The sequence below is a fragment of the Dermochelys coriacea genome, chromosome 4 (assembly GCF_009764565.3).
Source record: "Dermochelys coriacea isolate rDerCor1 chromosome 4, rDerCor1.pri.v4, whole genome shotgun sequence".
NCBI lineage: Eukaryota > Metazoa > Chordata > Testudines > Dermochelyidae > Dermochelys > Dermochelys coriacea.
In genome coordinates, this window is record NC_050071.1 from 70,826,128 (window position 1) to 70,847,787 (window position 21,660).

General features: G+C 40.4%; 1 protein-coding gene across 1 annotated transcript; it reads left to right on the plus strand.

Moving 5' to 3' along the window:
• The first annotated feature begins 4,352 nt into the window (after nt 1-4,352).
• On the plus strand, nt 4,353-21,293 carry LOC119854556. The gene is made up of 9 exons (XM_043513342.1): nt 4,353-4,934; nt 6,371-6,457; nt 7,939-8,169; nt 9,702-9,724; nt 12,722-12,867; nt 13,123-13,223; nt 13,344-13,445; nt 15,415-17,287; nt 20,246-21,293. Exons 1-9 carry the CDS (start codon nt 4,485-4,487, stop codon nt 20,272-20,274), a joined length of 3,042 nt encoding a protein of 1,013 aa, XP_043369277.1. The 5' UTR covers nt 4,353-4,484; the 3' UTR covers nt 20,275-21,293.
• Nucleotides 21,294-21,660: the final 367 nt, after the last annotated feature.

Below are 21,660 nucleotides of genomic sequence, written 5' to 3' on the forward strand. Positions count from 1 at the left end.
TCATGAAGTTGACAGATTTCCACTCTATACGGCTAAATTCAGTGCCTTGCATAATCACAGGTTTCAGAGTAGCAGCCGTGTTAGTCTGTATTCGCAAAAAGAAAAGGAGTACTTGTGGCACCTTAGAGACTAACAAATTTATTAGAGCATAAGCTTTCGTGAGCTACAGCTCACTTCATCGGATGCATTTGGTGGAAAAAACAGAGGAGAGATTTATATACACACACACAGAGAACATGAAACAATGGGTTTATCATACACACTGTAAGGAGAGTGATCACTTAAGATAAGCCATCACCAACAGCAGGGGGGGGAAGGAGGAAAACCTTTCATGGTGACAAGCAGGTAGGCTAATTCCAGCAGTTAACAAGAATATCAGAGGAACAGTGGGGGGTGGGGTGGGAGGGAGAAATACCATGGGGAAATAGTTTTACTTTGTGTAATGACTCATCCATTCCCAGTCTCTATTCAAGCCTAAGTTAATTGTATCCAGTTTGCAAATTAATTCCAATTCAGCAGTCTCTCGTTGGAGTCTGTTTTTGAAGCTTTTTTGTTGAAGTATAGCCACTCTTAGGTCTGTGATCGAGTGACCAGAGAGATTGAAGTGTTCTCCAACTGGTTTTTGAATGTTATAATTCTTGACATCTGATTTGTGTCCATTCATTCTTTTACGTAGAGACTGTCCAGTTTGGCCAATGTACATGGCAGAGGGGCATTGCTGGCACATGATGGCATATATCACATTGGTAGATGCGCAGGTGAACGAGCCTCTGATAGTGTGGCTGATGTGATTAGGCCCTATGATGGTATCCCCTGAATAGATATGTGGACAGAGTTGGCAACGGGCTTTGTTGCAAGGATAGGTTCCTGGGTTAGTGGTTCTGTTGTGTGGTGTGTGGTTGCTGGTGAGTATTTGCTTCAGATTGGGGGGCTGTCTGTAAGCAAGGACTGGTCTGTCTCCCAAGATCTGAGAGAGCGATGGCTCGTCCTTCAGGATAGGTTGTAGATCCTTGATGATGCGTTGGAGGGGTTTTAGTTGGGGGCTGAAGGTGATGGCTAGTGGCGTTCTGTTGTTTTCTTTGTTGGGCCTGTCCTGTAGTAGGTGACTTCTGGGTACTCTTCTGGCTCTGTCAATCTGTTTCTTCACTTCAGCAGGTGGGTACTGTAGTTGTAGGAATGCATGATAGAGATCTTGTAGGTGTTTGTCTCTGTCTGAGGGGTTGGAGCAAATGCGGTTATATCGTAGCGCTTGGCTGTAGACAATGGATCGAGTGGTATGATCTGGATGAAAGCTAGAGGCATGTAGGTAGGAATAGCGGTCAGTAGGTTTCCGATATAGGGTGGTGTTTATGTGACCATCGCTTATTAGCACCGTAGTGTCCAGGAAGTGGATCTCTTGTGTGGACTGGTCCAGGCTGAGGTTGATGGTGGGATGGAAATTGTTGAAATCATGGTGGAATTCCTCAAGAGCTTCTTTTCCATGGGTCCAGATGATGAAGATGTCATCAATGTAGCGCAAGTAGAGTAGGGGCATTAGGGAACGAGAGCTGAGGAAGCGTTGTTCTAAGTCAGCCATAAAAATGTTGGCATACTGTGGGGCCATGCGGGTACCCATCGCAGTGCCGCTGATTTGAAGGTATACATTGTCACCAAATGTGAAATAGTTATGGGTCAGGACAAAGTCACAAAGTTCTGCCACCAGGTTAGCCGTGACAGTATCGGGGATACTGTTCCTGACGGCTTGTAGTCCATCTTTGTGTGGAATGTTGGTGTAGAGGGCTTCTACATCCATAGTGGCTAGGATGGTGTTTTTAGGAAGATCACCAATGGACTGTAGTTTCCTCAGGAAATCGGTGGTGTCTCGAAGATAGCTGGGAGTGCTGGTAACGAAGGGCCTGAGGAGGGAGTCTACATAGCCAGACAATCCTGCTGTCAGGGTGCCAATGCCTGAGATGATGGGGCATCCAGGATTTCCAGGTTTATGGATCTTGGGTAGCAGATAGAATACCCCAGGTCCTGGCTCCAGGGGTGTGTCTGTTACAGACATACTTGCTGACAGATATTTTGAAATAAATTACCAAAATAATTGAAACTGGTGTAATTAAGTACAGTCATTTTGACAAATAAAATTTGCAAATTTTGCAGAATTTTAAAATGTTGTGTGCAGAATTTTTAATTGGGAGGCACAGAATTTCCCCAGGAGTACTCGTGACCAGTAAGGTGCTATTCAACAAGAATATAGGTGGAATAATCTGAGCCTAAATCAATTGGCCCCAATTCAGGAAAGCATTTAAGCAGATGAAGCGGAATCCCTTAAGCACACCTGCTTAAGTGTTTTGCTGAATTGGGGCCAATGTACTGAACACGTAAATAGTAAATTGCTCTTTTCTACTTCTTATTCTTTTCTATGACCTCTCTGGGCTTCATCATGCCAGCATTAGCGCTTTAAGCAAAACCAGGTATGTTTGAAGGAAAACCGTTAAACAAAGAAAAAAATTCATATTGATTTTAAATAAATATTTTGTAAGCCTGCATACTGTATTCTAATTATGAATTATTCTAAGCATTTTGGAGCTGGAGCAGGGGTTTTTTTGTTTTTGTTTTTTGGGGGTTTTTTTGCTTTGCAAAGCACCTATCACAATAGATGCTGGTCCACAACTAAGGGCCCTAGGTTCTCTGGTAATACAAATAATAAATAATAGTCCCTGTATCTGTACAAATTTACAAACAGAAGAGAAATTGACTATGTGGTAAAATTATCCTATGCACTTTAACGTATGCTCAAAATGTCAATTTAGTACAAACACTTGAAGATTTTTAATCTGTGATTTTCTATAAGCAAAATTCTAAAACCTAACAGTATAGGTTGATTGGTTTGCTCTGGAATGTCACTTCAGGGCTATGCAAAACTGATGTGTAGTTTCAGTCTACTTTGCGTAGGGCAAACCTTGTTTTCAGTTTGTTTCAAAACCTTTGTGTTGATATACAATAATCTGAAAACTCAAAGGAAAACAAACCTGAAATAGATCAGTAGCAAAAGGTTTTGGATTTAACTCATACATCCTTAACCAGAACTGTGAAAGAAACAGTTTGGGAGAGTAAACTTGACCATCATGAGCTGAAATGTTAATACCTGGTGATTGTGGACCAAAATTTGCCCTATTAACAAACCTTGAAGCAATGTGAAATTATGTAGGTTTGGGATTTTGTTATGAAAGATTTTAATATTGCAATGCAAGTGTGGTGAATGTTCAAAAAGTACTTTCAGCTCATAGCTATTTTATACTAGCATGGAGCTAATTCATATCAGAATAAGATTAGTAATATATATATAACAAAGTTCCTTTCTTTAGGTCAGATTGTGACTTCTTACTCTTACTCATGCAAGCACTGCCTACGAATAGTCCTATTGAAGTCTATGGGACTACTTGTGTGACTGAAAGTTCAACGGAAAAAGAGTCAGCCATCTGGCCTTTTGTATTTTGTAGTCCAAATATGGAAAAAAGAAGAAACTTTTTATTGTATTCATGAAAAAATACATTTTAAAAGGTAAGAGAATGGGGTGGCTTAGGTGCCTGGTAACTGACTAAGGAGCCTTTTGCTCTCTCTGTCACTTGTTTGACTCCATCCTGGTGAGCAGTGCTCCGATGTCATTACCATGTGATAGATTTAGGAGCAGGACTTTGATGGTCCCCGTCCAGTTCCCATTGGCTAGGTATGGACAACCCCAAACTAACCTCTGCCACCACGGAAATCAAGGACTGAAGGTCTGGGGGCGGGGGAGGCAAATCTGGTGAGAAGAGGCGGTCCCTACAGACAATAGGGTATGAGGGTCACAGGGAACCCTACACCAATTAGTTGTTTATACTGCACTGGGGCCATTGCCCTTGGCTGTCTACACAGGCACGTTCCCTGCCCTTCAGAGATCACAAGACCTAGGGTACCCCTGCTTGGGATGCGGCTCACAGCCCCCTGCAGAGCCACTCCAGGCACTCAGGCGCCCCCCGAGCCCTTATGCGGGAAGGGGCGGGGGAGGCTCCTGATTTCCTCCGCCACACCCCGCCTGTGCACGGCCCCCCACCGGCAGGCCCAGGCAAAAGCCCAGCTGGCGGCGCCACCCACCCAGAGCCCGCGCTTCCGCTGGAGCGGCTACAGCTCCCCCGCGGGAAACAGCAGCTGCCACCGCACCGGCCTCGCAGCTCAAACCTCCGACTGGGTAGGGCTGCTTTAGTCCCGCCCCTCTCATTGGGATACCATTGGTGTTTTCCCGAGCCGTACGTTTTGACTAGTAGTGGCCAGCCTTGCCAATCTCTCACACGCCGCCAATCACAGCCGCTCCCCGGCCCGCGGCCGCTCTTTCCCCATCTCGCCCAGCTGGGAGGGCGGGCTCGTAGCTGGCCGCGAGTTGCTCCTCGGGAGCCGGCTCTAGCCCCCGGGGGAGCGGGTCCCTGCGGAGGGAGGGCGGCCGGGCCGGGCCCGGCCCGATGGAAGCCAGCCTGACCTGCGCCGTCTGCCTCGGCCTCTTTGAGGATCCGGTCACGCTGCCGCTCTGCTCGCACAACTTCTGCAAGGGCTGCGTGCTGGAGTGCCTGGCCTCCGGGGAGCCCGGCCCGCTGCCCTCGCCCCGCGCGGGCCCGGGCCTGCGCTTCTCCTGCCCGCTCTGCCGCAAAGTCTGCCCGCTGCCGCGCGGCGGCTACGCGGCGCTGCCCGTCAACACCACGCTGGCGGAGGTGGCGAGGTTGTACAGGGCCGGGGCGGGGCCGCTGAGCCCCCCGCCGGCGTTCGGAGCCACCTGCGAGAAGCACCCGGCCCGGCTGGTGCAGCTGTACTGCCGGATGTGCCGCCAGGCGGGCTGCGGACAGTGCGTGTCTGAGGGGCACCAGGGCATCTTCCACGCCGTCAACCTCCTGGACACCGTGTACCAGGAGGAGAAAGTAAGCCCCGGCCAGCCGGCTGTGCCCATTGCGGGCTGAAATAGGAACCTGCCTACCCAGCCACCGCCTCCCTTGAGGCTTAGCCCAGACCACCCAGCAGTGCGGGCCCGGTTGGCGAACACAATAAGCCAGCCTGCCTCCCGAGAACCTGTTAGAGCCAAATGGGCCGAGTGTTGTAATGAGTCAGAGCATTCCTGTGAAAGCTTTCAGGGCCAGGACGCTGCATTAACGAGTCCTGGCCTTTCCTGTTTAGTCCGGCATAGCTAAGGCCAAGCTATGTAGTAACGTGGCAGTGTCCTGAGCTAGTTATCACAGTGCCCTAAAAAGCTGTTTCTCCCTCCACTTCCTCGTAGATAGTTTTATGATTTTAACTGACTAGATTGTAGACGGGTTCAAGATGTTGAAGCTGATGATCTTAGGCCTGCTCTAAACCTAAAACTGATTGATCTAGCTCTGTTGCTCATGGTTGTAAAAAAAAAAAAAAAAAATTCACACACCCTGCCCCCGAAAATGTAGTTAAGCCAACCTAAACCCTAGGATAGACGTTATTAGATCAACTCGGGAATTATTCCGTCAACCTACCTACAGCTCCTTGAGGGAATGGATTAGCTATAGCAATGGGAGGGGGAAAAACACTTTGTCATTATTAGCAAGTGTTACCTGTAGACAGGCCCTTAATGTCTTGTATGTTAACCTTGTTTCCCTAAAACCAAGAATATGCTAGTCCAGCCATCCGTACAGCCGCTTCTTGGCAGGCACGTTACCTATCTGCTTTTTGGCTTAACACTTTTGGATTTCGATAGTGGATTAAGGAAAAGCAATGCAGGTGAAATAGATGGCTCCTGGGATGTTTTAGCATGAAGAAGGCATGTGCCTTTTTAATACTTTATCTGCAATGGATTTTTCCCAGAGAGTGGCATTCAACCACTTTTCCAGGCTCCATCTGAAGTAGAAGCTGGGTAGTACATTATTAAGCAGTCTCTTTATGCTGCAGTTTAATTGCACTTGCAGAATGTCCCTGGTACATTGGATGGGTATGAGGCATAGTAGAGCACATGGCACTGTGGCTGTTCTATACTGATGATGTAGCTTGAACAGTGGGAATGCAGGCTGGAAGTGCGGAGGGGCAAAGGCAGCTTGTCCCCTCAGTGCAGGAGAAAAGGAACACCCAATCTGGTCTGGAGTTTAACTATACTGGTATAGTTGAAGCAGCAAAACTTTCTAGAGTAGACAAGCCTAAAGAGGAGAGAGGAAAAATACCAAATGCAAGTTTCTTCATTGTCCTAAAGCATAAAGAGTCTTTTTATATAAGTAATGCCTTAATAGTCTAGTTAAGCTCTGTGCACTCTGTAGATATGGTATGGTTAAAGAGCATAATGTAGATTTTTTTTTAATTAAAAAAAAGTATTAAGTGGTTATAAATTTATGTCCTGCAGTTAACCTTCTTTAGCAGCCTGAAGAAACTGAGAGCAATAAATGAGAACTTGGTGAAGGAACTATCAAGTCATCCAAAAGATACTGAGGTGAGTTAAACATAATGACATCTGTAGAGAATAGTGGAGCCTTGTGTTTTTTTGCAATGTGAGAGAACACACAATAAAATAAAAACAACCTATAAAATAAAATGAAAAACGTACCCTTCAGCATCTGCTCCTGCTGGCCCAGCCATGTGTGGCGGAAGCCACTGCTGCAGGGTGAGTACAGGGCAGGCTTATTCTGCAATGCAGCCCCCGGGGAAGGATCCAACTACATCCCCACCCCTGCAGTGAGGAAAGGACCTGATCCCTTCCCTCCTCCCCACCTGGGGAAGAGACACACTCTCCCGCCCCCCACCTCCTGGGGACCTGGAACTAACACCTCAAGGCCTCCTCATCCAGAGCAGCATCATAAGTAAGGCCATACTGGGTCAGACCATGGTCCATCTGTAGCCCATCTTCTGACAATGGCCAATGTCGGGTGCCTCAGAGGGAATGAACAAATTGGCAATCATCGAGGTATCTGCCCCCATCATCTTCTCCCTGCTTCTGGCAGTCAGATGGTACGGACACCCACGGCATGAGGTTGTATCCCTGACTGTCGAACATAAGAATGGCCCTACTGGGTCAGACCAAAGGTCCATCTTGCCCAGTATCCTGTCTTCCAACCGTGGCAAATGCCAGGTGCCCCAGGGGGAATGAACAGACCGGTAATCATCTAGTGGTCCATCCCCTGTCGCCCATTCCCAGCTTCTGGCAAACAGAGGCTAGGGACACCATCCCAGCCTATCCTGACCAATAGCCATTGATGGACCTATCTTCCATGAATTTATCTAGTTCTTTTTTGAACCCTGTTATAGTTTGGCCTTCACAACATCCCCTGGCAATGAGTTCCACAGATTGGCTCTACACTGTATGAAGAAATCCTTCCTCTTGTTTGTTTTAAACCTGCTCCTGTTAATTTCAGTTGGTGACTTCTGGTTCTTGTGTTATCTGAAGGTGTAAATAACAGTTTGGTATTCACTTTCTCCAAACCATTCATGATTTGATAGACTTATTTTGTATCCCACGTAGTCATCTCTTCCCCAAGTTGAAAAATGTCCAGGTTTTTAATCTCTCTATGTATGGAAACTGTTCCATACCCTTAATTATTTTTGTTGACTTTCTCCTTACCTTTTCCTATTCTATTACATCTTTTTTGAGATGCGGTAACCAGAACAGCACATTGTATTCAAAGCTGTGGGCAATTTATATAGTGCCATTATGATATTTAGTGTTGACTTATCTATCCCTTGCTTAAAGGTTCATAATATTGTTAGGGCCCGTTTTTTTTTTTTTGTTTGTGGTGGTTTTTTTTTTCGTTTTTTTGTTTTTTTGAGCCACTCAAATAAATTTGTTAGTCTCTAAGGTGCCACAAGTACTACTTTTCTTGTTTGCGAATACAGACTAACACGGCTGCTACTCTGAAACCTGTTATAGTGTGAAGACTTACTGTTATCAGATCTTTGTGCAAAATACTTTGTTTCTAGATCTTGAACAAAGAAGCAGAGATAATTATGTTGGAATTTGAAGAAATTTTTAAAACTCTGGAAATGAGAAAAAAGGAATTGCTAGAAGATATTGAAAGTCAGAGAAGTAAGAAAGAGAAGGAATATCAAATTTGGAAGAAAATGAAGGAAACTCACAAGAAAACCATTGAGAGTTTCCTGAAGGACTGTGAAAAGCTTGTTGATGAATGTGATCCTGAGCATTTCCTGGAGGTGATAATTTTTACTTTACAATGATCTCCTATCAAGAAGTATGTGCATGTGACACCCCACCCCCTGTTTGGGACATCCTTTGAGATACTTGGGGCATGGCCACTCTGGAAACTTCAAAGCCCTGTCATGGGAGAGAGCACTGGAAGAGCACTCTTCCAGCGCTCCTGGTAATTCACCTCCATGAGGGGATTAGCTCAGAGCGCTGGGAGCCTATTTACACTAGCGCTTTAAAGCGCTCTGACTTGCTGCGCTCAGAGGGGTGACTTTTCACACCCCTGAGCCAGCAAGTTAGAGCGCTATAAAATGTAAGTGTAGTCAAGCTCTTACTCTCAAGGCAAATTCTGTTTAGATGTTACCGTATAATCTGCATCTCTGAAGGTGCAATTCTGACAGGAGTCTCACTTCCCTTCAGAGTGTAGAAGAGAACCTTATTTTGATGTGGGGGAGGGTTCTCCCCTTCCCTCCCCCCCCCCCCCCCCCCCCCCGTATTGCACAATCTGTTTTAAAGGACTAATTTCTAATTCACTTGAATTTTTGTGATTGACTTACTTTCTTCCTTTCCAACTCAATCAGGAACTGATTGGAAAGTTCCTAGAGACTTGGTTAAAATTCCATGAGGCATGTACTCAAAGTAGTGGGGTGGGGCAAATGGCTGCATTATAAAACACTGTGACCCTCTGTGACCAAAATTTTTACGATTTTTGGGAACTCTTTCTAGACTTGTCTACATGATGGGAAAATGCACTCTGTGGAGTGTGATTTCCAGGGCCCACTAACTTGTTGAACATTAATTGCTTTGTATAGATGCCATTAGTGTGCTTTAACATAGTTATTTTATAGCTGTTTTATGCTGAAGTGCCCTAGTGAGCCTTTTATGCACACCAGCAGGGTCTACATGATCCAGTTAGCACGCTCTAGAAATCACTCCCCTGTAGAGAGTGCATTACCCTACCATGTAGAAAAAGTCCCTTAGGGCTGGTCTACACTAACAAATTAGATTGACCTAGCTATGTCACTCGGGGTATGAAAAATCCACACCCCTGAGCGCCGTAGTTAGGCTGATTTAGGTCTCTGTGTAGATAGTTCTGGGTCGACAGAAGAATTCTTCTATCGACCTAGCTACCACCTCTCGGGATAGCATTTCAAGTGTAGATCGACTCGTAGTCTTGCACTAAGGAGCACAAGTCCATGGAAATCCTGCCAAAATGTACATTTTGATCTCAAAAACAGCCATGTGGCTTTTGCCTCGTGCACAGTGTCTTGGTTTTGACTTTTAGGAAAGATTTCTCCTTTGGCCTCAGAACAAAATATTACAGGGTAATATTAATATTCCCCAGACATGTACACTCCCTGTGTGATTATTGCTCTTTTACTTCTGTGAGCCCTTAAAGTTCTGATTATGTCTTGATGAAATGAAGAGTTGTTTTTTAACAAGTTGAATAGTTAACTTCTGTCAGATATTCTGGTATTGTACTTTTGTTTGATTTTTAAATAACATCCTTAACTCTAATGCAGTCTTATTTTAATTACAGGTGGCATGTGGCTTGAATAAAAGGTACATACATTTCATGCGTTCTAGTTTCTGTGGTTTGCTAGTGTATAGTTGAGTAAGATAATAAGATACAAAAAAGTTTAGTTAATATTCATATCATGATTGTGGGGGGTTGGGAGGGGAGTGTCCAGGGCATATAGTGGATTAATTAATATGGAGAGATACACAGAACAGTTTTGAACAGTGGTAGAAGTTCTGTGAATATTTGAGATCATTACTTTCTAACATTTAATTTCAAAATTTTTCTAGAGCTGTTGGAATTAATAAATCTGTGAAAGTGATATACTATTGAACAGATAAAAGTGCATCTTAAAATAATCACTTCAGATACTTATTCATGTTTTTCTGTAAACACTGTCCTAAAAAAGCCTTAATACTGTCTTTTTGATTTATCCCAGAAAATAATATAAGAACATAAGAATGGCTATACTGGGTCAAACCAGTGGTACATCTAGCCCAGTATTCAGTCTTCTGACAGTGGCTAATGGCAGATGCTTCACAGGAAATGAACAGAATAGGGCAATCATCAAGTTATCCATTCCCTGTCTTCCAGTCCCAGTGTCCATCAATCAGAGGCTTAGGGACACCTGCTGCATGGGGTTGCATCCCTGATCATCTTGGCTAATAGCCATTGATGGACCTATCCTCCATGAACTTATCTAATTCTGTTTTGAGTCCAGTTATAGCTTTTGCCTTTACAACGTTCTATGACAACCAGTTCTGCAGATTGACTGCGTTGTGTGAAGCAGTACTTCCTTTTGTTTGTTTTAAACCTGCAACCTATTAATTTCATTGGGCAACCCCAGATTCTTGTGTTTTGAGAAGGGGTAAATAACACTTCGTTGTTCGCTTTCTCTACACCATGATTTTATAGACCTTTATCATATCCTCCCTGAGTCATTTCTTTTTCCAAGATTAATAGTCTGTCTCTTTAATCTCGCCTCCTCTGGAAGCTATTCCATACCCTCGATTGTTTTTGTAGTCCTTCTCTGTATCTTTTCCATTTCAAGTATCTTTTTTGAGATTGGGTGACTAGAACGGCACACAGTATTCAAGTTGTGGGTGAATCATGAATTTATGTATTGGCATTATGATATTTATGGTCTTATCTATCCCTTAATGGTTCCTAACATTGTTAGCATTTTTCTTTCTTTGACCGCAACTGCACATTGTGCAGATGTTGTCAGAGAACTATCCACAATGACTCCAAGATCTCTTTCAGGATTATGTTTGCCAATGTGCACTACTTCGCATTTATCAACATTGAATTGCATTTGCCATTTTGTTGCCCAGTCGCACAGTTTTGTGACGTACCTTTGTAACCCTTGGCAGTCTGCTTTGGACTTAACTGTCTTGAGTAATTTTGTATCCTCTGCAAACTTTTCCCCCTCACTGTTCACCCCTTTTTCCAGATCACTTATGAATATGTTGAACAGCGCTGATCCCAGTGCTGATCCCTGGGGAACCCAGTTATCTACCTCTCCATTCTGAAAACTGACCCTTTGAATATCTTAATCTCTTTCTGACTTAAGTTTGTGCTTTAGTGTATCAGATGCCATGCTGCTGTGGGACTGTAAAAATCTAGTTTTTGTGGGAGTATTAAAGAAGGTTTCAGGAATTATACTTATAGATCCTGCTAACATAATTAGATAAAATAGCTTCTTTATGTATGAAATGTTACTGAGACACACTATAAATCCGGTGATTTAAATTTTATATTACAGTAAATTCATTATATTCAATTTATGTTGAACTGTATATTATTCTTGTAATTTTCACTGAGAAACGAAATGCTCCAATTCAGGAGTATCACATGTTTTCAAAACTAATTTTTGGATACTTTAATGAATTAGAATCAAGAATGTTTGAGCATATATAGATTTGTTCAGTCAGCTCTAATATGATTAATGGAATTAAATTTCTTATTCAAACTTTCTATGAAAAGCTTGCAAGGTGTTTTTTTTTGTTGTTGAAGTAATGGAGTACAGTACCTTCTCTTGCTGATTTTAAACGTTTGCTGTGGGATGCACAAAATGCCATGTTTGGCTTTTTTATGGTTTTACACTTTCATGTCTATACTTAATTAGCCAATAGCCTTTTTAAAAAAAAAATTACAGTAAGTGAGAACAGAACTTTAAAATTCTGTTTCACAGCAGAGGTCTTTAGGAATGACCTCTTGGGGGGGGGGAAAGCTGTAATTTGGGGTCAGACACAGTGGACTAACAATACTTTATCTCTTATTACTGATGAATATATTTGGCAACAGTATTTCGGCCACATCTCTTATATTTTCATAGTGTATGTATTAACCTTTTTCTGCTTGACTAGTTAATTATTTCAAAAACAGGTACAGGAGAGGTGCAGAATTCTGGATAAATAAATAAATAAAACTTGCAGTTTCTTCAAATTCACCTATTGTGTATTTAAAATTTCTCAATAGAATGATTTGCCTCCTTGCTGACTGGTGGTTTGACAAAATTGTTCAGAACAATTACCGTAAGAATAATGTGCCTTGATGGTTATTGCCTACTTCTTGTTTAAATTTCATTATGCTGGATTATGGGCCTTTAAATGTAGGGCAAACTAAACAAATGCTTAAATAACAATATCAGTTCTTCAGTTCCCCTCCCTCCCACACACACACCTTTTCCTCCCTCCCACCTTCCCCAAAAAACCTTTCTCACTGAAACTTCTTTTGCTATCTGTACAGCTAGAAGGGGTTAACCCTTTTAGATCATGACATACAGCTTCTCTGGCAGACAGAGATCCCTTTTGGCTATTTTGATCACAGAATTTTTTCCAACAGATTCTCAAGTGATCTTTTCTAAGAAATTAGAAAATTCTAAATACAGGAAGATCAATCTCTTCAGATATTTTCTGCCATCTACTGACTTCCTCTTTTAGTATAATTATTTGTATTAAGTAGGTATAACTTTTTTCTTTTTTCAGCCCAGTGAAACACAAATTGTCTAAAAGATTTTTTTCACTTTTTTTTTCCAGAATGAAGACTCAGCTTGATCTGATGCACATAGCATCTAGCTATGAAAAAGCACCAGAGTCTACCCAAAAGCAAATGGACATCAAATCTGTGGTTAATGAAATCTTGGCCTTGCAGCTGACTTCAGTTGATTCATTCATTGTTAAAGGTAGAAAAAAGATGCATATATTTTGAACACCGTGCACAGTTCATTATTTTCACAACATACATGTTGAAAATAAATCTGTTATCCTACCACAGTAAACTTTATATTAAAGCAATACTCAGTTTGCAAAATGGAAAGTGTTTTAGCTGCCCTGGTTTCATAACTTGTTAAGTTACATCTGATGAGTCAAGTTTTCTTTGTATTATTGTATTTAAAAAAACATACATCAGTCTTATTTTTATTCCTCTTTTCTAACAGAACTTTCTTCTGGAGGAAATGAAGGTTTAACTGGAAAGTGTGTGTATAAAAATAGTGCAAAACAATGGAAAGATCAGAAAAACATACACAGCACGTATTATGTAAGTTCTTTTCTACAAGACTTACTACAGATTTTTTTTTTTGTTTTGTTTTATGGTTAAGTATGTTCTTTTGGCTTTGTAAAATCCAAAATGGGCAATGTCTGATGCAACTTTTTTCAGCCTGTAGTGGGACATGAGGAAACTTTGACTGACGGTAGTAAGATCTGTACTCGTTTAATGTCGATATCAGAAATGTCAACATTTCAAAACATGAGTCATGAGGTAAGAATGCATTTTGGTGTAAGTATTGCTCAGCTACTAATAGTGTTTGGATAAACAAGTTACTGTTTTATATTGTGACAATCTTTTACTTCGGGCTCTTCCCCCCCCCCTTTTTTTTTTTAAATTCATTATGCTTAGGGCCCTACCAAATTCACAGTCCATTATGGTCAATTTCATGGTCATAGGATTTGAAAATTGGTAAATTTCACATTTTCAGATGTTTAAACATGAAATTTCAAGGTGGTGTAACTGGGGGTCCCAACCCAAAGGGGGATTGTGTGTTGGGGGGAGGGGCGCAAACCTGTTTGTAATTGCCACCCGCACTTCTGTGAGAAGTGCAGAGCTTCCTGCAACAGCAGGAGGTTCCTGGGGGCTCCCCACTCCTACTGTGCACATGCACACAGCTGTTGTCCAGGTCCTCTCCCTGCCCAGCCAAAGCTAGGAGCCGCCTTTGCTGGGGTGCTCCCAACAGCACAGGGAAGATCGGACCCAACTCCACAAGTCTCCTCCTCGAGCTGCAGGAACCTTTCGGACTGCTGCCCAGTCCCATAGTGTCCTGCAGCAGGGGAAGGCACCCAGAGGTGGGTCTGGTGGTTTTTCTCTTTCTCCTCTTCCCCCACCCCCCAATCCGCCAAACAGCAGTGTAGGGGACAGACAAGTCCTGTTCCTGCCCAGCCGGAGCTAGAAGCCCCCTTTTCTGGGACGCTCCTAGAAGCAAGGGGACATTCAGTTTCACGGGGAAGGGCTTATTTCACAGTCCATGACACCCTAATTATACTAAACTGATACTCTTGATGGGTCAGTGACCTACCTTTAGTTCAAGCTACTGCACGCTAACTTTTTTCTTAAATTAAATGTAGAACTACAACCTAGTTGCTTTTATAGAAAAAAGGCTCACTGTTGTGGATTGTTAAAAGTGCAAGTGGATTATTTTTAAACTTCTTTGAGAAGTTCACATTTTTTTTTTGGCCACACTTCCAAGTAGTCCATACTTAAAGATAAGGTAAGGCCCAGTTTCAGTGGGAAAGATACTGATCAAACCGAAGTATGAATGAGTGCCACATCTTTTCCTGAGAAATGGTTAGTCTGTGGTGATACTGGGCCTATGCTTTTGTGTGCATTTAAAGTGATAACTCGTGCTAAAATTTTTAAACATTTAGTAGATTGTATGTCACAATTTCTGCAATGATGGGTTATATGTGTCCCCTAGTATTCCAAATCCCAGTTTCTTTTGACTGCAGTCAGTGAAGGAATATCTGAGTTGCTGTGTCAAGCTTTATCAGCTGCACTGAATCATGCCTATCTATCGTCTTCCTCTAGCAGAAAATGGCTTAAAAAGATCTTCCCTCCTTAGTCATTTGATGGTTACGGAAGGCCAAAACAGCTATCGCCTCTCCAGTTCCATATTCTTGAGCATTAGAGGCATTTGAGTATTGTAAGCATAAAATGAATCTTTTGCCTTGTTACCATAGATACATAGCAGTCAAAGCGGTTATCTTAATGTGACTAAGAAAAATGAATTTTAAAAATTCATTGGCCCTAGATAAAAGTACTACATTGGATTAGGTTTTCATTATTCTCAGACGAGAATATTCTCTTGCATCTTAAACAATTTTTGCTAAAATCAGAATTGATCAGTTTATTAACTTGTAGTTATAAATACATTACTTCTGTATAGTCTCATTCTTTGCTACTTATGTCACTGAAGTATTTGGATGTTGGTTTTATTTAAGTCACTTAAATATTTTAAAAAAGTTATAGATTTCTTCTAATCCAAACAGTGTGTATATTTATTTCTGTTGCCTTTTAAGTGTCAACAAAATATTCTAAGTAATTAAAGTAGTCTTAGAACGTATAAGCACAACAAATTAACAGTTTGCCTTCACATAATATTTAAAGAACTTTTAACTTTGATGGCTTATTACTTTTCCTTGTACTAAATAATTTGGTGATTTTTCTATAATTGTAGGAGGTACGTTATAATTATTATATGGATCATCGGAAATCAGATCCGCTGAAGATGCAGACTTCACATGCAAATACAAAGCATACATTTGTGATAACTGATTCTTTGAAGGATACATTCTCAGCAGTTCCCCTTCTGTCCTCACCTCCCAAAGTGAAAGATGCACAGAGAATAAAAACACAAAAATTACAAAAAGGAAGTTTTAGTAACACTCGTTTTTCCAGTTCCAGTAGTTACAGATTCAGCTTTCCACCTGTGAACTGGAATTTCTCTGAATTGAACAGTGACTTGAAGTTATTTAATGGAACAAGATCTCCGGAAGTAAGCAAACTAATCTCCCCATCAGAAAATTCCAATGGCTTGGTAATAAAAAACAAAGTAAAAATGGCTCAGGCATCACCCGTTCCCATTTCTGCAAAAACATTAGCAAGTCCTAGCACTTCACCTGGTTTACCAGCATCAGCAATAAAACCTGTTCCTGTTTCAAAACCAAACTTTTTAGGTGCTCCCACTCAGAGCCTTTCTGTTCCACATTTTATCCCCAATTCAGGTAATGACGCATCATTACCCAATTTAAATAAGGCTGCAGCTACATTTTTCTTCAAAAAAGAGAAGAATAATTCGGTTTTCCCCACTTTTTATGTGGGAAGATGTGATACTCAAGATAAAATGGACAATCAACATGAAAATTATACAAAGTTTAACTCTTCAGCTTTAACTGAGGCTAAAGCTTCTGCTGCCTTTACAAGTCCTAAACTAGGATCATCAGAAAGTGGAAAGCCAGTTTTTTCATTTACCTTTAGCAATTCGGAAAGAGATTGTTTTACAGTATCCAAACTCAGCAATTCATTGAAGATGTCACCATTTTCAAGCCTATCTGAGAAGCCAGCTGAACAAAGTACAATATTTCAAACTGGAAAAGAGAACGTTTCTGTAAGCAAAGATGTAAAATATAACTGGCTAAAATCTCCTACAGCAGTCCCACAGGAGCAGAGTGCCAGTACCCCTGATTCCACTGCTACTGTACCCTGTAGTACATCTAGTAGTGACACTGGGAAGAAAGATGTTTCCAAGACCCAGCCTCTCCCCTGTAATAACATGTTTTCCTTCTCATCCAATAATTGTATTCTGGAATGTAAATCTTCACCTGTAATCTCATTTGAAGGTTCTGTCAAAAGTACTTCCAACTCACTGTCTTCCTCCTCGATGCTGTTTTTATCTAATAGTGAAAGTGAAAAAATGAAAATAGAATCAATTGACAAAGCACATCCAGTTGTAGAAAAATCTACACCTCCAATATGTACAGTGGCCATATCTGAACTTACAAGTCCAAAGCATACCAATTCCTTTTTTTCTTTTGACCTATCTATGAAGACTGAAACTGAAGACACACTTGCTCAACAGAATTCTTTGTGTGGTCCAGCTATAGTCAACGCTCTATTTTCAACTGGCTTTCCTAGTAAAGAAAGCAATGTATTTTCCACTCATCCTAGTGTTGCATCAATTAAACCTCATATAGATGTGAAAGTTGAAGATAATGTAAATATTGCTGAAACCTGTAAGTCGCACCAAGATTTAGAAGAGATTTCTAGGAAGCAAGATGAACTTGACACTCTGCAGTTACAGAATGCAGCTTGTCTTAGTCCAGTGACATGTGGTGGTACATTTTTAGGAGGCTCGGCACATGCAGTAGGTAAAGAACGTGAAACACTAAATCATTCAGATTCTGATACAGAGGAGCTAAGTCAAGCATCAATGTCTAGTGACTGTAGCAATGCATCAGAATATTTTTTGGTTGCAGAAGAAAAAATAACAGTTAGTGAAAAACCAGGTACATGCACCATAGAGAACGAAATTGAAGAGAATTCCCTTCAAGGTAAATAATATTCAGATACCTGTTTAGATATGCTGAAACTAGGTAAATGTTTGTACTGAAATACATAACCAGTTTAAAAAGAGGTGATATCTCTCTCCTCCCTCTGAGCTCTTTGTGTCTTGCAATGAATCATAAATGGGGCCTAACTGTAATAGGAACAACTATCACAATCAACTAGAATTCAGAATAAAGTAGGGTTACTATTTTTGTGGTACAAACTGACAAAACTGAATATCAACCTCCAAAATGTCTTCCATTGTTAGAATTTAGGGTTAAACATGGTTTCTATATCCTTATGAAGGTTGAAGCTAGAACTCTAGTTTTTTGCGCCTCCACCAGTTACCCCAAAATTTGGACCTAAATCACTCCAGTACTGGCCTGCCTATAACCATAAAACAATTGTTAACTTGTTCTGTCCAAATGGGTAATAAAGAGGTGGCTCGCCCTAGAGGAAATGCCAGGGTTTTACCAGGGGGGTTGTCCCTGGCCTGCAGAGGACTCCCCAGAGCCGACTAAGTCTGCTAACTCCTGGGAGGACATTGATACAGCCTTCTGCTCAAACGATTGACGTACAAGCAGCAATTCTTCGTAAACAAAGTGTCATTTATTTAAAGGAAAATAAGCAGTTACAATACATTCAATAAAGCAAGGAAGAATACACTAACCTATTAAGACATCCTAAACCACTATTAAATCTTAATTAGAAATCATACATTAAAGTGGCAAAATAAAATAAGACCGCACAGAACACACAGCATAAATAGACCATATAGCAGTTATAATGTAATATTCAAGGTACATAGAGACCCCTTGTATACATGCATGAAGTTAGTAAACAGCATATATGTACAGGGAAGCATTACAATGTTACACATTAAAACACATGGAGACCTCCAATTCATATGTATGAAGCCTACATGTAACATTACAGTAAAATCCTGAATTTGATACAATATAGCATATAAGGCTTCTGTAGGCATAAGAGAACATCACAGTATTGCATGTCTTTGCTGTTCTTCAGTCTTCTCTGTTCTTATTCATCTGGTTTCTCACCCACACCCCACCCCGCCTGCTGGCTGTTAGCCTTATATTCAGTTTCTGGCCTTCTCTGATTGGTTGCTTTCTCAAATTCAGAAATTAGCATAGATCCTCCCTGCCTAATTATATCAGTTCAACCAATCAGCCTCATCTGTCCCTCAAGTTGATCCTCCTCCTGAGACTTCCTTGCTATTATCATAGATCTTTCTCCTAGCCACGTCCTTTAGTTCTTTAAATATGCTGACTCATTCCCATCAAACTCTTATTTAACCCTTATCTCCTCTCAATCAAATCTGCTTCCACTTTGAGGTTTTCTGATAGGAAATCACTGTGGCTGCCATTTTGGATTTTTAGCTCTAAGCTATTAATTATTACTTACCTAAAGCCTTAATTTTAAAATTAACTACTGTTTTATGCAAGCTAAGTGTTATGATACTGTCGCCACTGTTGGTAGGTTAATTTGGAGAAGTGATTTTTAAGATGTTTTAAACCCCTTTCTAGCTGCTTTTCTGCATATCTCTGTGCTGTAGGCTGCTACACAGGATCAGAGCAGCTTAATAAAAACCTTTTTTGTATTAGCAGTAGAGATATGGAATGATCTTTTGCTGCATCTTGGCTATGTTATCCATGCCATATTATTTAATATATACTGAACAGACAACAGTTGTAAGCCATTTTATTCCAATAATAGAGAGAATATTTAGATTTCTTCCATGCTTTTTAAATAAAACCTCTGAATTAATATTCAGAATCAGTTCTTACTATTGGTGTATATTGGTGGAGAATATTGCTTACACTTTGACATACAATCCTAAATCGATAGTAACAGTTATTTTGAGTGAGTTGGTGATAGTGAATCTCTTTGCATGATAGGCAGAGACTTCCATCTAAAGAGGAAATCAAGTGTGGTGGAAAACGGATTCTAAAACAAAAAAATCTGCATAAATTAAAGATCGATATGACAGCAAAAATTTAAACAATGACTATGATGCATTAAATCGCCCACTGAAGGAGGACTAATCAGGTGAATTTTCAGATCGTGAAATATGACACCTACTAGAGATCAAAAAATCAGTCCAGTTACATTTGATGATTATTGTTAGATATACTGCCACCTCTAAAAGAATATTACTACTCTCTTATAACTATGGTAAAATAGTATGAGGCTTAACAGCCCTTCCAAAATCATATTAACTATGATAATTATGGATATTCTTGATATCCCTATACATGGCCAATTCCCTTTTTTTTTTTTTTTGAATCTTGTCAAATTCTTGGCCTCAACCATTTCTTGTGGCAAAGAAGTCAGTCACCAAATTGTGTGAAAAAGTATTTCCTTTTATCAGGTTTTAATTTGCCACCTTTTCAGTTTCGTTTAATCTCTCGTGTTTTGAGATGGGGAGTATAGAATTTCCTGATTGATCCATCTTTTCTATACCATTTATTATTTTATATATTTATCACATGCCGTCTATTAATCTTTATAAGATAAAATCCCAGTCTTTTCTGTCTCATGAGTTTTTCCCCTTACCCTGGATTATTCTCGTCATCCTTCTCAGAACCCCCTCTAATTCTGCAATATCCTTTTTTGAGATGGGGTGACCGGTATTACACTCCATCTGCTGGCCTTGTTTGTGGAAAGATACAGACTGAAATTGCCATAGGATACGAGCTGATCATAGAGCTAAAGAACTGAGAGCATGGATGGACAGGTTCATGTATATATGGAAGGTGCTGGCTGGGGCACCTCTAATCATAGAAATGGCCATGTCACTAAAACTTCATATAACTATACCCTATATGATTTATAGACCTAAATTTTTACTATGTCGATCAACATATTTTATAGCAGAAACATTCTGAAGAGTTAATACCGACATTCAAAAAAATTAAATATGTATTGTATGTTTCTCTTCACAGGACAGGAAATTAAGTCTACGTCCATATAGAACAGTTGGTCAGAAATGTAAACAAATTTTCTAGAACATTGGTCTTGGGCAAATCTCTTTTTCAGTTTACAGTAACGTATTTATCATAGTCGGTTGAATCTATCCTGTATGTATATGCCTCTCCAGATATTTAGATTAGTGAAATGTGCCGTTTACTCTCTGAAAAGGTACATTCTAAAACCAGCAACCAGCTAAAATAGGGCTAGAATAAAGTATGCCTTTTAATAAAGACAAACATATAGATTTGAAAGGCTGTTCTTTCTAACCTTGAGCGATATATTGAATATAATCAGGTGACAAGAAGGTGGTGTCTTTGCATGAAATGTTTATACTTATAAAATTTGACACTAAATGGGATATCTAAACAAATCTGTCTTAAGAATACATAGTTAATGGCTGAAGTGATGATATTTCTTCTTGAGTTCTAATCTTCTGATCAATTTCTCCAGGTTCAGTTACTGATCTTTACTGACCTCTATAGAGGAAGCAAGTTTTGAATGCAGTATTAAAGGCAAAATTTTAGTTACAGTAGTTGTCAATAATTAAGTAACAACTTTTGACATTCTCCACTATATAAAATGGTACCAAAACTCTTCCCAATAGGTATATTTAATATCTTCTGTACCACTCTGTTTTCATCCAAGTTTTATGCTGAATTAGATCCAACAAAGAGGTGACTTTTGTAATAATGTCTTGACGTGGTTTTTCTGTGGCATAGAGTTCTTGGCTCATCCATCATCCAGGCTATACCTGATACTAATATAATGCTGTTCTCATTGTCTTCATCAGTAATTAGAATTATAACACTCGCAGCTGATGCTGTTAAAAGGTTGGGGTTCAGAATTGTTCTTAACTACTAATGTTATACTTAACTTGTACACAGTGTATAGGAAAGAACACTGGAAATCATTTTCTAGCTAATCTTTGTAGTATGGATTTATTTGCTTATCTGTTAGCACCAGTGTCAAGTGCTTCGTATATCACCCCTTAATATATTAAAATATTTAAAACCAACAGTAGTAACTTGTTCCAGTCTGTTTTTGTCTTATAATTTAATTACACTCAAGTGATTTGATTGAGTTTGTAACTTTTTAACAGTAGCATGCTATTTCTCATTTAGTTTATAGTTTACATGTAGGCCAATGAGTATGGGTCCCCATTAATGAAACGAGGCTTTTTGTATATGAAGATAGTTCTAGAAATTTGAATTTTATTTTTTTGCCATTGCAGTAGTGCTAGTGGAAGCTAAAGTAGGCATTTAGTAGACAGCATGTGTGCTTCTAAACTGAAATAATCCCTGAGTTGCAAAGCATTTTTTAACAAACTGCATCTGAGACCCAGCAGGAGCCTGATCCTTGTGAATGGCTCCTGAAAGTATATGGGTTA